This window comes from Filicampus tigris, chromosome 1 (genome assembly GCF_054856515.1).
Source record: "Filicampus tigris isolate MCC_2025a chromosome 1, RoL_Ftig_1.0, whole genome shotgun sequence".
Taxonomy (NCBI): domain Eukaryota; kingdom Metazoa; phylum Chordata; class Actinopteri; order Syngnathiformes; family Syngnathidae; genus Filicampus; species Filicampus tigris.
In genome coordinates, this window is record NC_141217.1 from 24,761,436 (window position 1) to 24,776,913 (window position 15,478).

The 15,478-nt window shown below is 41.5% G+C and overlaps 1 protein-coding gene across 4 annotated transcripts in view; it reads left to right on the plus strand.

Moving 5' to 3' along the window:
- Window positions 1-12,143, plus strand: part of LOC147153366 (vitamin D3 receptor A) — a 68,838-nt gene extending 56,695 nt beyond the window's left edge. For all 4 annotated transcript variants that reach the window (XM_086028735.1, XM_086028718.1, XM_086028725.1 and 1 more), the window contains one exon: window positions 1,536-12,143. In XM_086028735.1, the coding sequence (XP_085884861.1) occupies window positions 1,536-1,789 (254 nt within the window). In that variant the 3' untranslated portion in view covers window positions 1,790-12,143. The remainder of the gene's footprint in view (window positions 1-1,535) is intronic.
- The last annotated feature ends 3,335 nt before the right edge of the window (window positions 12,144-15,478 follow it).

Consider the following 15,478-nt stretch of genomic DNA (forward strand, 5'->3'; position numbering starts at 1 on the left):
GATATAGTGATAGTGTGTTTCATATTGGTCTATCGATATATATTGTTTTTTTGTTTTTTTTAACTATTGAAAATACACTTCATCTTTTATAAGAGGTCAACATAACTGTGAATAACAGTTAATAACAGTTAACTGTTCGTGTACATTGTTATGTATGGTAATGTGCAATTTCTCGTCCACTAGTGCATTGTAAATGCTTATTTGCATTAGGGGCTACTCCAAAGCAGTATTGTTTAGAGATAGACCGATATGCTTTTCACTAAAAAAGAAAATATTGGCATCAAAATCGTAAGAAAAATTTACTCTTAACTTTTGTTGCAACGTCTTTAAGCACGTTTATTGAACAATGTTTCAGGATTGCATAATGTTGATTTATTCTTATTTTTTTTTAATTATTATTACAAGACTTTTTTGACAGTATACATCTCTGTTATAAAGTTCGAACAAAAAGTTCAGGGAGCACCCAGGATTTCTTAAAAAGTTAAATGAAAACTTAAACAATAGCTGCATGTAGTTTTCTACAGTAAATGGAGTCCTACAGAATTTAAAAATGACAGAAATGGTCAACTTTCACTTTGTTTTGATTTCCACAGTTTTAAATTGATCCAGATCGCTCGACGTGAGTATGGCGCACAGCCACTAGGCCCGCACACATGCTCCTTTTGGGGAGCTGCTGCTTCTTCGTTGCTTTAAATGCTTCTTCTTCGTTGGTTTAGCGGCTTCTTCTTTGTTGGTTTAACTTTTGTGTTTGGAGGCGGATGCGCGCTGCCTACATTCACGCACCATGCCGCGATCGGGTTTGTTTCCTAATTTTATTCTATCGAACGTTTGTTTTATCGACGGTATTTTCGTGTCAATCGCGATACATCTTGATATTGAATTATCGGTCCAGCCCTAATTAGAACCAATGTGTGTGGTTTTTTTTGCACTGAGCATGTGCACACACAGCACAGAGCATGATATATGAAGTGCAGTAAACAAACCCTTAAGAGAAAGAACACATGCAAAAATATTTAATAGGGCTGAAAAGAAAGGTCGAGCGATCCTAAAAACACTGTCAAAGTTATTCTTTGTTGTAAATTGATCTCTTTTTTTAAAAATTTTCTTTCATGTTAATAAGGACTTAATGCTATGCAGAGGTATTTTCTTTAGAAAAATTATAGTATGTATAGTCACAATGGTGACTTGGTAGGGGCGCCAAATGTTTACATCTACAAAGTACCTCAAAGGGGCATAAGAGGAAATGGCAAGCAATGATGGGAAGTGGAACTAAATCCCACGTATCGGCTTCTCACCCCTGATTTATGAGGAGTTTATAAATGTCGCCGACAAAGTGCAAATCAATCTTGAGTTTGTGAGGATAGATTTTATGAAAATATGTGCATGTGCGGTAGCCTGTTTGGAAATTCTTAAATTACGACAAGCTTAGAAAGACATAACTGCTCTAGTTGACGTTTGCTTTTCATCCCGCTGTCCAAACGTGTGCTTCACATCTGCTCCTCACCCTCCATTCCATTCCTCCTCCCTCATGGCAGATCGTCCCGGGGTGCAGGACCACGGCCGCATCGAGCAGCTCCAGGACCACATGTCGGAGACTCTTCAGGCCTACATCCGAGTCAACCACCCCGGCGGACGCCTTCTCTACGCTAAGATGATCCAGAAGCTGGCCGACCTGCGCAGCCTCAACGAGGAGCACTCGAAGCAGTACCGCTCGCTGTCTTTCCAGCCCGAGCACAGCATGCAGCTCACCCCGCTGGTGCTGGAGGTTTTTGGCAGTGAGGTGTCATAGCAGGCACACCCGAATGCACGCTTATCGCCTTTATCCCCCGCCCACCGTCACCACCACCGCTGGAAAAGCCCTGATTTTGAAGGCAAATGACATGGGTAGATTCATCATCATGCGCCCCATTCCTCATCTAGACCTCAGCTGGCAAGAATTCTTGGATGCATGAAGCTCAGAATTCACGGATGCAGTGGATACCTGCAGCACTCGGATAATCGGATAAGATCTTGACATGTTCTTAGCGCCCCTGAACTCCACAGTTCCCCATAACATTTGTCAACTCAATGTCCTGGATGGATGGATGGATGGATGGATGGAAGGGACTGCCCACCCTTGTCTCAGTCATCCTTCGACACAGCTCGCTGTTCACATGTCCAATTTGAGAGGAATACACGTTTGTATCCTTCTACGCTGATGGCACGAGCCAAGGCATCCAAACAACGTCAGTCTTACAAGAATACTTGCTGGTTGCAAACACGCTCTCGGTATCTGTGCTGGGATGAAGAGGAAAAGGCCTGTCAGGATTGACGGGTACGGAGCCGGGAAAAAACAAAACAAAACAAAAGGTTGGCGACCTAGAGAGAGACCCCCTATAGTTGGAATTCCTTGCTGTTCAGTCAAAAGGGAATTTTGCAGGAATGTACGTGTGTATGACGCTATATAAATGAAATGTATAAGCTAATCTATATAGATAAAACACAAATATATATGTATTTAAGACAGTTGGGTGCTTCAGAGGAAGCACAATAGCAAGGATGTGTCATGTAAAGCAGGGTTTCCCAAACTTTGTCAGCTAGGTTCCTCCGAGCGACCCAAACTTTGTAAACCACATTGACATATTACTGTACATAAATTAATGGTAAAGAACACAGAAGACACGAGAATCAAAAAGGCTACCAGTAGTTTGCCTACGTGATGATCAATACAAAAACAGTTCTACCATGACAATCGTGTACCCAAACAAAACGAACCTGCCGCCCTCAGTTTGGGAAAGCCTGCCGTATAGGATTTGAGGGCCCCTTCTCACTGTGCGCTCATTGAGTCCTCATTGACAGTAGGAATGCACTCTGAGTAGTCCTTCTATGTTGGTGTGTGTACAGTCTAAAAATATATTGGTGGACCACAAGGGGGTGTGAGTTCAGGCCCTAGCTGAGGCCTCGGATTCTCCCGTTTTTCTTTGTTTAGTTTGTTTTTTGGACCTGTGAAGTTTGTGGACTGACAAAGATGACGTCACATTGTGGTGGATAGCGGCTATCCATCACATTTTAGTTGGGCTGCTAAGCCAGCAGCAGATAGTTGCTCGCTGTTACCTCAGGGAAAGGTTCTGTCTGATAGTGTGCACGTGGTGTTGATAATGTGTGTCAGGCGTAAGCTTACAATCAGAAGACAAAGTTTTCGAAGCTCTCTGCATCACTGTGATTTCTAATCGTACCAGATAACAGTTACTGTAAGCTACAAATCAACTGGATCAATGAATCAGCGCAAAGTAAAAGCTAAAGTACATTTCCAGCCATCCATTGGGGGGGCGGGGGGGGGATGGGGGACCTTGGACCCACACCTAAGATTAGGTGTCACTTGATTTGATTCAGGACAAATACTGCAATCTGGAAAAAAAGACATGTTGGGTTCACAGTGTGTTGATGCTTTCAATAGCATGGTGAGTGATAAAAGGAACATTTTACCGTTACTACGTGTCACTTGACAGCCCCTCAGCAGGCCTAGAGCTCCCCCTTGTGGACAAGCTTTGTAAATACCACTTGCTCAGTCTGGTCTGTACATACAGTATTTAGAATTTAATGTTGGCTAAACACTAAAAGAATTCAAGATGCTCTGGAGTGACACGCACTATATGCAATTAGGAGTTATGGAGCCTTGTGTTGTATTATTCAAACCGGTGGACGGAGTCGACCCTTCTGGTGAGCGTGTCTGATTTGTTGAAGGAAACAAAAACAAGGTGTTGTATTTTTGGACACTTCCCAAACCAAACTGATGCAAACGATTAGCATCGGTGGAATGTATCAAACTCTTGTCACTTGACATTCCTGTGCATGAAGCAATTGATGTGCAAATCAGTGTGCGGTCACCACAAGGTGTCCTCTCCATCCATCCCACGCTTGTGGCTGTAAGTATTTTCATTCTCTCGGAAGTCAATGGATAAGCTTTTGACACTGCTATTACAATATGGGTGAAAGTTCTTTCTAGCTTGCGCTTGGCTTGCTGGCTGAGGACTTTTGGTTGAATGGATTTGTGTTTAGCAAGGAGGACTGCTGGAGCCTTTTCCACGTTCACTTGGTTTTAACGGTGCAACCATATTCCTCGCCTTTAGTGCAGTGAAACAACGCAGTCCTCCCGCTTTTCTACCGGAATACCTACAGAACTGAACGCCAGCCATATCAACAACCTCGACGGAATGACTGAAGTCTTGCCCTGGTGGCACAACGGTCAACTCACACTGCCTCAATACGACTGACACGAGTATTAGCCAATGGCAACCAGCATGGGCGTGCCTCTTCATCAAGCAACAACCACCATACCGCCTCATCCTCTGCAGGAGCCAATATTACTGCAGTTGATGACTCACCACAGCTTTAACCCAGCAGCCGTCTTGGCTCTGCTTCTTTGGTGCACCAAGGGCTGATGGGAACATCTGCCATGGACTCTCGCTTAACTGTGAAAACAAACAATACCCAAATGACCTTTGTTCCTACCCCGCTAAACCTTTAGATGGACCTCCACGAGACTTTGTACAGGCCGGCGGGATATGCAGTGACTGATGACGACTTGTCGCCTCGTGATCCCAAAGTGTGACCATACCTTGCTCATTTCTCTGCCTCACTTTGCAGCTCTGAGAATTTACAATCTAGGGAAGAAAAAAAGAAACAAGTGTTTGTTGTAGAGTTAAAAAAAAAAACTACAAAAAATACCGGACTTGCATGGAAACACCAACATCAGCTGCTTGAAAAAAGGATTGCAGATCGGTGGAGGGAAACAGCTCAATGTTAAGGGTTCGAGGAAGGAAATGTTCAACTTTTTCCTTGTTTGGTAATTGGATGAACGCAAACTGTCGAGCGTCCCGCCCACTCCAGCCAGGTTAGCAGCTCCACCTCAGTAGCCTTACTTGCGGTTCTTTCACACTAGCTTTCTTTGGTCCCTTTTATTTTTATTTTATTTTATTTTAATTTTTTCGTTTTTTGACATTTCCACACAATTAGCCTGGGAAAAAAAAACCCATAAGTGAAGCGAACAATATAGCAGGGCGGGATATTTGTGCAGCGCTGTGAGATTAAGCAGCTCGCCAAATGGCATTATGTCACAAGTATGGTTCGCAGGCCTTGTATGTCTGAAGCGGGGTACACACCTTTTTTTTTATGTGACAGACTTAACACAATAAGGAAAGAAAGCACCATTTTGTGCTTACTGCTCTTATAGTGTGTGTGGTCTACTCGAGATGACCAACTGGAGCATTCCACACACACACACACACACACAACCATATCTCCTCCCCCAAACCAGATGTCTGTTGAAGTACCAAGACTGACCTGTTACAGGCAGTGTAGAGTGACGAGGCTGAAAAATTACAGACTAGAAGACTAGTTTTAGAAGAAGAAATGGAAGAAGCTAGGCTAAGTGTTAGCCTGCCTGGTCTATTCTCACTTGTTTGTAGTGAGTGACTTAAAGATGCGTAATACAAACACTCCACACAACCAGGTTCTCCGTTGTTTTTGTACGGTGACAGTGCGAGCTTCAAGTCGTTTCCGAATTGGCTATCGTTCTGTTTGACTTCACAATCAAGGGGTTCTCTGATTGGGAACTTTCCTTTTCTGTCTGAGCAGGATGATCCAAATGTATATGGATCAAAGGTTGTTTGAATTCTCATAATGCGTGGAAAAGGTGGCCCAACGCAAGCGTTAACCCACCTTCAGCGTAGGTAACCAACATTTACGAAAGACGCTCGAGAATACAGAAGTAGAAGGAAAACACCTATGAAGAAGTGACGAATTGTGAGTTAGTTACCATCATGCTACAAAATAACTCAGCATTAGGCAAAATAGCTATTTTCGTAACCCATATTTTTCCACATCTAAGGGACTGCTTTTGACCTTAACAAAGGTTTAGCCTCTTAAATCATTCACTGCCACTGACGAATTTATTTGCCTTTTCACAGTCCAGCCATTCAATCCCAGGAACATATTTAACATTAGGATAAAAGAAGGGCTGAAAATGTCTGGCAGCGAATGAGTTAAATGTTGTCAAAGAATCACTTTTTCTTGTCCATTTTCCCAAAAATAGTAGGTTCACGCTGACTTGCGTCCGCAAGACTCGCCATTGCACGGTGACATCAGAGAAGAAAAGTGAAGTTGAATTTCAGTTGAATGAAAATAAGGGATCAATTCTACAGCACTGCAAAGTACAATAACCATCTTGAACATTGCCATCTTTTCCTTTGTTTGAAAGGATGAACCCCCCTTCCCCCCGTTGTCACACCTTGACCCATTGACATTTTCCACAAAAAAAAAGATGGGTCAAGGGTCGGGAGATTTGAATTTCCCAAAAGGCCCTCGGCCCGTGGCTCGGCCCAACTCGCTGTCGACCACACACGTATAAGAACGTGCGATTGGAAATATTGAACAGGTTTAACGCTTGTGATTTCAGAGTAGCCCGGAAAGGAAAAAAAAAAAACTCTTAACACTCCCACACCACACGATCTTTCAGACACATCCTCGAATCGGGCTCCAGATTGTCAGTATGTGTGTACCCTGCTTGAGAACATTACTCCTAATTTATTTATATGTTTTAGAAAACACTGTGGCTGGACATTGTACACCTCCGCTAAATTCTCATGTAGCCTGCGAGAACGCCCAGCCAACTGTTACCATCACCAACAATGAGGACTTTGGGAATTATTTCTGGCATTCTGCTTGGTTCCATTCCGAGGGGAAAATGCACCGAGTTGACAAAGTGATTTGTTTATTGGGACCAGAGAAAGCCAACTAATAGTATGAAAGCACCCTTCCACAAACCTCTCCCACTATACACCATCGAAACAGATACCTCAATCATGTCCGAAATGACTTTTGACGTCAATAGCCTTGAAGGGAACCAAACATCAACTCATCGCGCGCACGTGCACACTCTTATTGGAGCCTTGTTGTGTAGAAGATGGCTGTGGGGTGCAGTCCCGGTGCCAGTCGACTGGTCAGTGTGTGTGTGTGTGCGTGTGTGACTGAGTGGATCCCAATGTTTGGAGGTTTTTACTCACTCTCTGGTTTTCTGGCTTTGTCCTCATTTCTGGATCATCCCTCTTTTGTCCAGTGTCTGCAGCTCAGCTTCAGCGCTGCATTAACCAAACATACTACCTCTCCCTTCAGCACATCAGTACATTCAGTATACAGTATCATATATCTATTTTTGTGTCGCAACATGATTGTTTGAATCCTTTTTTTTTTTTTTTTTTTGAATTCAACACTAACTGAAAGGATACGTTTGTCGTGTACAGTTATTATTTTTCTCTGTTTGCTCTCGTCAAATGCTGGATGATTTCTTTTACCTCAACATATCACAAGATAAGCTTACAGATCTACGGTCAAGTAAAGTCAGTTCAGTCATTGTGTGCACCTCCCCGTGGTAATGAAGAGCCTCCTATAGTTCACTTGATGTCAGGCGAGGGAGATCAGTAGGTTCAAGCGCATCAAATGAATGTTTAATTTGGGCGATACATGATTTAGTTGGTTGAATTCTCCGTAGTGTGCAGAGCGGGCCTGATTTTTACTATTCACTTCAGACTGGAAGAAGTTCTTCTTTGCTGGCTGGCTACCCTGCAATAAGGAAGAACGACTTGGAAATTGTCATGGCTGTTTTAGAAGGGAGCCTTAAGCCAGTCTTTGCTTCTAGTCCTTGTATTCCCCATGTGGCAAACCTTTGTTTCAGTGTTAGTAAAACAAAACTGAAACCGGCCAAGTAAAACCAGCACCAAAATGGAATGGGAAAACACTTTAAAATCAACACAAGTACTGTAAACTTAAATGTAAATGCTCGTTTAGTGCAACTGATGGCGTTTCTAAAACTGAAAATGCTCATTGTGGCCCCCAAATGTGAAGAGGATGTCTCAAATGAATGTACTGAGCGAATACAGACGCTGCAAAGAGGCGTTAAGGCCACACAGGAAAAAAAAAAAAAGGAAGATTATGAAAATAGTACTGTTAGAATAAATACTTTACGAAGTTGTATCTTTACAAAGCTGTAATTCACCCATTGTGTTATGAGAATTAAGTTGTAACGCTGCGGGAATTTTGCTAGTCATAATATTTGTAATTTATTTGAATATATAAAAAAGTGAAGGCGTTGAATATAGTAGTAACGTTACTACAGTTACTTTAATGAGTCAATATCAAATTTCTCATTAGAATCAGTAAAGGTCCGAGACCAGCAGCCATGCTATTTTAATCATGTACACCATCAAACATTTCATGAAACACGTTCATGCTTATTGTTAACGCTATTGATGTGATTGTATGAAATATACGCAGGTACACGTCCTACATATGTATAAAGTGACGCAATTCTCACTTAAAATATTTCTTTTTCTTGTAATATTTATTCTCATAATTCTGTGACTTCCCATAGTATTTTTTTGGTCTTTTCAGAATGCTCCTAATAGTCTTGTAAAGTGTTTTTTTTTTTGAGAGAAAAAAAACCAACAACTCAATGTGAGAGAAGGAAAGGAGGCCGGCCCAGTGAAAGGGTTCCTCATCAACCCACAACTGAGCCTGTCGCCCGAACATCATTTGTCTCTTTGTCCGCTTGGCTCTTGTTTCGCTCTTATTCTTCAAACTTCATTACAACATTGGGATCCCATTTTAGATCACAGAGATAGAAAGTGTTTTAATTGTTGGTGCTTTTGTTTATTTCCTGCCACTCCAAGAGGACACACAGCAGCTTTAACCCAACCTCAGCAAATTGCCTTCTTTTCTTTAAAAAAACGGAACTCACTTCACTTGTTTGCTGCTCTTTCTCAGCTTGCAGGAAACTTTCATAGGTGAAGTGTGAACAACACGCACACACACACACACATGCTAACACACAGCCTTCAGGACTCACCATTCTTATTAAATTCTATCAGCTAATAGGACAATTCTGCTCTCTCGGTGTAGAAATTCACCAAATAATCCGAAAGTGTTCCTACTCTGATTTCTAGTGCTTTGTCCTCTCTCCTCCATACAGTACATATGGACATTATTCACGCCTCACACCAAAATGTAATAAATTAGTGTTTCCTTTTGAAATTCTCAACACAACACCGCATAATAACAATGTGAATTTTTTTTCTATCAAATTTATTAAAAATAACTGAGACATCACGCATACATAGATATTCACAGCCTTTGCTCAATACTTTGTTGATGCACCTTTGGCAGTAATTACAGCCTCAAGTCTTTTTGCCACAAGCATGGCACATTTGTCTTTGGGCAGTTTCGCTCGTTCCACTTAAGCGCCATCAGGGTGAGCATCGGTGCACAACCGTTTTCAGATCTCTCCAAAGATGTTTGATTGGGTTCAAGTCTGCGCTGTGGCTGGGACACTCGATAACATTCGCAGAGTTGGCATGAAGCCACCACTTTGTTGTCTTGGCTGTGTGCTTAGATTGTTGTCGTGTTGGAAGGTAACCTTTCACCACAGTCTGAGGTCCAGGGAGCAAGTTTCCATCCAGGATGTCTCTTTACATTGCTGCATTAATCGTTCCCTCAATCCGGGCTAGTCTCCCAGTTCCTACATCTGAAAAACATTCCCATAGCATGATGCTGCCACCACTGGCCTTCGCTGTAGGGAGGATAATGGTCAAGTGATGAGCGGTGCCTGGTTTCCTCCAAACATGACGCTTGGCATCCACGCCAAAGACTTCAATCTTTGTCTCATCAGACCACAGAATTTTCTTCCTCATGGACTTCGAGTCTTTCGGGTGCCTTTTGGCAAACTCCAGGCGGGCTTTCATGTGTCTTATATGAAGGAGTGGCTTTCATCTGGCCACTCCTCAAATACAGGCGTGATTGGTAGAGTACTGCAGAGATGGTTGTCTTTCTGGAAGGTGCTCCACTCCACTAACTGCTGGGGCTCTGGCAGAGTGACCATCAGGTTCTTGGTTACCACTCTGACTCAAGCCACCACCCCCCCCCCCCCCCCCCCAACTGCTCGTTTTAGACAGGCGGCCAGCTCTAGTAAGAGTCCTGCTGGTTCTGAACAGCTAATGTTTACTGATGATAGAGGCCACTGTGCTCATTGAAACCTTCAAATCAGCACACTTTTTTTTCCGTACCCTACCCGGATTTGTCCATCAAGACATTCCTGATTCAGAGGTCTACAGACAATTCCTTTGACTTCATGCTTGATTTGTGCTCTGACATGCACAGTCACCTGTGAGACCTTATAGAGAGACACGTGTGTGCCTTTCCAAATCATTTCAAATCAACTGAATTTACCACAAGTCGACTAATTATGGTGTTAGGAACCTCACAAGGATAGTCAGTAGAAACATGATGCTCAATTTTGAGCTTTGACGCAAAGGCTGTGATTTCCAAGTTTTTTTTTTTGTTTGTTTTTTTTTTTAATGAATTTGCAAAAATGTTTTAAAAAAAAAAAAATCTCACCCGCATTAGACAGTGTGGGGTGTTGTGTAGAATTGTGAGGGGAAACATGAATTTACTCCATTTTGGAATGAGGCTATAAGCTAATACTGTATGTGAAGCAGTGTGATTACTTCCCGCATGCACTGTATGTTTCACCCAGTGTAAGAACATAGAGTCAAAAGTGTTATTGTGGGTCAACACCAAAATATTTAGTTGATCCAACTGTCATATTGTGTGTCGTGTTTAACATAATACAATTGTGTGGCACAGGTTGTTTAGTTCCCTTCACTCTTCTCCTGTTTTCCCGATCTTCTTTTACTCATACCAGTTTTAACGCATTTGACGAATTTTTTTGTTGTCGTTTTTTTCTCTCTCTCAAAAATTGCAAACTCCCCCGAGGTCTTGCGTTAACCTCCTCCACACTATTGTATTTTGTTCAAATCAAGTTGGATGAACTGAATATTTTCACATTTTACTGACAAAATGCAATTGTATGGCAATCTGTCCTGTAGGCTTCATTGCGTTCACTTCTCACCTTTAAGTTCTAGTTCGAGAATGCAAGTCTGTTTTTCTTCCTGGGACTCATTTTGCTTCTCAGCACCTACAAATCGGGCACCCGATTCAAACTATATTCTTGTTGTGTTGTGTATGAGACTGTAAACTTTTTGAATCATTCTGAGGACGGACCGGCCACATCTTTCTTGTTTTAATGTGTGGAGAGTGGCTGGATTGTGACGGACGGCTGGCTTTCTCCGCTACCTCTTTTAAATGTATCGTGCGTGCTGCTTCGCTTGCTTGCTCGCTTGCACATGCACACCGCTCACGCACCTGTAATGCAGAGACTCCCAGACAGATGCAGCACACGTTACTGGGCACTTGTTTCTCCCTCACCAGCAGTCTTTTACCAATGATGCACTTGTATATTGTTTTTTTTTTTTTTTTTTTTTTTAAATGTCTTTTTAAAGTCTCCATGTCAATTTTTAAATTCAAAATCTTTGCGATGCGCATAATTGCTCAGCTCAGTTGTACCTCGGTGTGCCTACAACCCACAGCCTTATTTTGGGACAATATCAGGGCTCTTAATGCACGACGATCTGTCTTTGTAGTGCTGATGTTGACGCTGTCGTAGCGCTTCACAGCTACACCTTTGTTCGGAAAGGTTGTTTCTCCAATGTAGTTGTCATTTTCAGCAGCAACCGTGAATCTATGTATCATACAGCCCAAATGATGTTTTATGAAAATGGAGACGAGCTATTGAATCATCTCGTTTGATTTGTATATTTTCGCAGTTTCACTTCATGGCAGAAATAACCAAGTTTAGGTGATAAGCTCAGCAGACTGTGACCTTTTTCTTTTGAATATACAAGCAGTACAGTTGTAATGTAGTCGTGTTCCAAGATTAGTACCACCATGCAGTTAAACCCGCCAGACCTCATTGCTTCTCGTTTTCTGTCATCATCACACAGTTGCCATGCCATCATTGGAGATGGCCCCATGACTACATAGCTCTCCCCGACAGGAAGTCCTTTTATACATTCAGGAACTCAACTGCTTTGGCCGTGTCGCTGATTTCCTTTTTTTTTTTTTTTTTTTTTTTTTTTTTTTTTTGATCCTGCATTGATTCATTGTACTTTGAATAAACGCATTGTATCTAGTAAAAAAAAAAAAAATTAAAAGTACTAATAATGTTAATTGGAGCAAATCACAAATAAAGCAGCTGTACATAATGATGCAAAACATCCACTGCGTGTTTGTGGCTTTTTTGAACTGCGGTCTTCAGAGGACCATAACGTGGGAAAAGTTGTAATGCAAGAATCAAACACATTTTTAGCATTCTATATGAAAACCATTTGTGGCTCAAACGTGTTTGGGTGTGCTTAGCACATCTGCCACACAGCTCTGTGGTTCTGGATGCAAATCACAGCTGCGGCCTTCCAGTGTGGAGTTTGCATATTCTCTGCATTTGCATGCGTTTTCTCCAGGTACTCCAGTTTCCTCAAACATTCCAAAATCGGGTGTTAGGATAATTGAACATTCTAAATTGTCCATCAGTGTGAATGTAAGTGTGAAGGCTTGTTTTTCTGTATGTGCACTCAGTGCCACTGTCATTGACTGGCGACCAGGCCTAAGTCAGCTGGGAAGGCTCCAACTCACTTGTGACCCGAATGAAGGTATGTGATAAAGAAATAAATACATGTGTGCATTAATGGATATGTTCGGTCTTCTTCAATTGTGTGGCGGGCCAGAAGAAATGCACTTACAAGCTGCGTTTGTTCCCAAGGTCCACAGGTTTCACAACCATGTTGAAAAATACAGTACGTGGATAATAAATGTCAGTTTAAACTACAAATGTTACCTTTAGTCACATTTAACTCATTCAGTGCCAGACATTTTCAGACCTTCTTTTACCCTAGCGTTTGAAAAATATTTGAAAAGATATAAATGCCTTCGATTGAATGGCTGGACTGGGAAAAGACATAAATATCTCCTTGGCAGTGAATGAATGAAATAAGTATTGATAAACTCATTCATTCCCAAAGACATATTTATATGTCAAGACATAAATATGTCCCTGGTACTGAATGAGTTAACAAAACGAAGGGTTGAAAACCATCAATTTGCTTTCAGTATTTCCCATTATACTATACTACAGAAATCTCAGAAATGTGTCCCACTGATTGTAAATGACATTTGTGATAAATTCATTTGCGACGTTGGAAAAATAAGTCTAGTAATACAAGATTTTGGATTTTTTTTTTTAAATATAACATTCACAAGAATTCAACTACATTCAACTAAAAATACCTTTCTAAAAAATAAATAGGTATTATACAACCCTATATTTTGTGGTTTCCTCCATGCCATGTGTACATCTAAATACATAATAAAAATGTTTTCTTTGAAGGACTAAAATACAATTATTAAAATGTAATGTTCTTTTGTCACATGGTACAGATACAGATCTTTGGCCTGCAGAGGGCGCTAAGGTCCTAGGGTACGATGAAATCTTAAAACAATCTGGGGAGTAACGTGCTGCCCAGAAAGATTGGTCTGTTGCAGGTCATATGTCTTCCAACAGTATAATGACACAAAACACACAGCTAAAGACATCCTAGAATGGCTCAGAGCAAAATCTTGGACTGTTCGCGAATGTCCTCCTATGAGTCCTGAAACATCGAAATATGCTGGCTGGGAAAGGCACCCTTCAAACCTAAGGGGACTGGCGCACTTAATTTGCTCGTTACTGCCTCAGAGGTTTGTGCTACAAAATATGAAATACTATGATTTTGTCCAGTCCTGTCTTAGTTTGTATTTAAATAGAATTCTGATGAACCACAATTCACCAGGCGGGGTTGCTGAATCCCAAAGCCTCAAAGGTGCATTACGTTCCGTTCCGTCCCAGCACACGTGTGCTATAATGCAGCTAGGTAGGTCTTTGAAAATATTACTTTTCTGTCAACAAATAATTCACTAACCTACCTCTCGCTCTTTCAAATGACACATATCCGATTTGACTTTGTTTGCTTTATGGAATTTAGAAAACAACCCTGATGTGCTAACCACCACTGTTAAAATAAATGAAAACTTAAATAAATCAATCAATCAATAAATACAAACTTTTTACATGTGACAACCTTATTTTAATAACGAATTGTTTTTTAATCATAATTGAATCGTAGTTGACATTTAAATGAGAATCAATAATTGTTTCACCGAAAAAACATTTCACACATCGCATACACATTTTAGCTGTTTATTAAAATAGCATGCACTCGTCTATGAATGACCTAGCCCGATGACATTTTAAAAATCAAATGTGGCTCCTGAGCACAAAAGTTTTCCCAACCCTTATACAGAAGGATACCCAATAAGGAGTAATCTCTATTTTTGTCAGACTTACAAAGAAGCTAGAAAAAGCAAGACTGCCCTTGACATTTCCTCCATGTTGTCCTCGCTGTGGTTTCAGTTGTGTGCCACCACAAGCCACTCGCTTGCTGCACTGTGTAGATTGAGTGCAGATAGACTGCCTATTACAGTATCTCTCTGGCTTTCACAGCTCGTAAAAAAGAAAGGGTTTTAAAGTCCTGGTTGAGATAGAAAAAGACGTCTCAAGTCTTCTCACAGTCACATTCCTGCAAAATTGTTGGCAGGCATGCAGAGACGTGAAAACACACACACACACGTGCCTTGCTCAGTCACATCCAGCCCACTGTGACGCGTTCACTTTTACTGGAAGGTTACAGTATGTTGTAACACTGTAACAATTTGGGGTGTTGGTGGGGGGAACAGAGGGGAGGACAATGTGGCCATGTTGCAATACCAGAAACTTCCAGTCTTGACCAACGCAATCTGAGCGCCAAAAGCAGCGTTGTATCAAACATTCAAAGATGCCATTTGATTGTCAATGTCGGAGAGTTATTCATGTCACAATTTGTATAGTGTTGTGGTGGTCATTTACAAGGGTGAAGAACTGCCATTGAGATCAGAGGCAATGTGATTTCCAATGAAATGCAGTTGGCATCAAACCAGAAGTGCAAATGTGCTTTAACTTTGTTGTGGATGTCATTAAGTTACAGCTTTGAATCATTTAGTTTTATGCCAGACCAGTTGTTTGTTGCTCACATTTTCTGATTCCTACAAAAGCGCAACCCACTTAGCATGTCTGCCTCACAGTTCGGAGTTCGATTCCGGCCCGGGCCTTCCTGTGTGGAGTTTGCATGTTCTCGTTCCACCCTGAGTACAGTTATAACGTTTCTGACGCATCCCTGTCAAAATAATTTATAACAATTAATATTTCACGTTATGCGTGTCCTCAGTTTAGGATGGAGTTCTGCTCCTAGGGCTAAATTACGCGTTTGGGCTTGTGCACTTTTCATTAAAGTGTATTCTATCATTACGACTTCTGACACACCTGTGACGTCAACCAATGAATGAATGCGCAAACACCAAGTGATTCATTCAATTTTGAGGCTGGCTATCAATCATGAAGCATGGAGTTTTCCCTGTCACTTGTGGATGTCATTGAAATCCATGTGAAAAAATATAGCTTACTTTGAGTAGGAAATTAATTTAC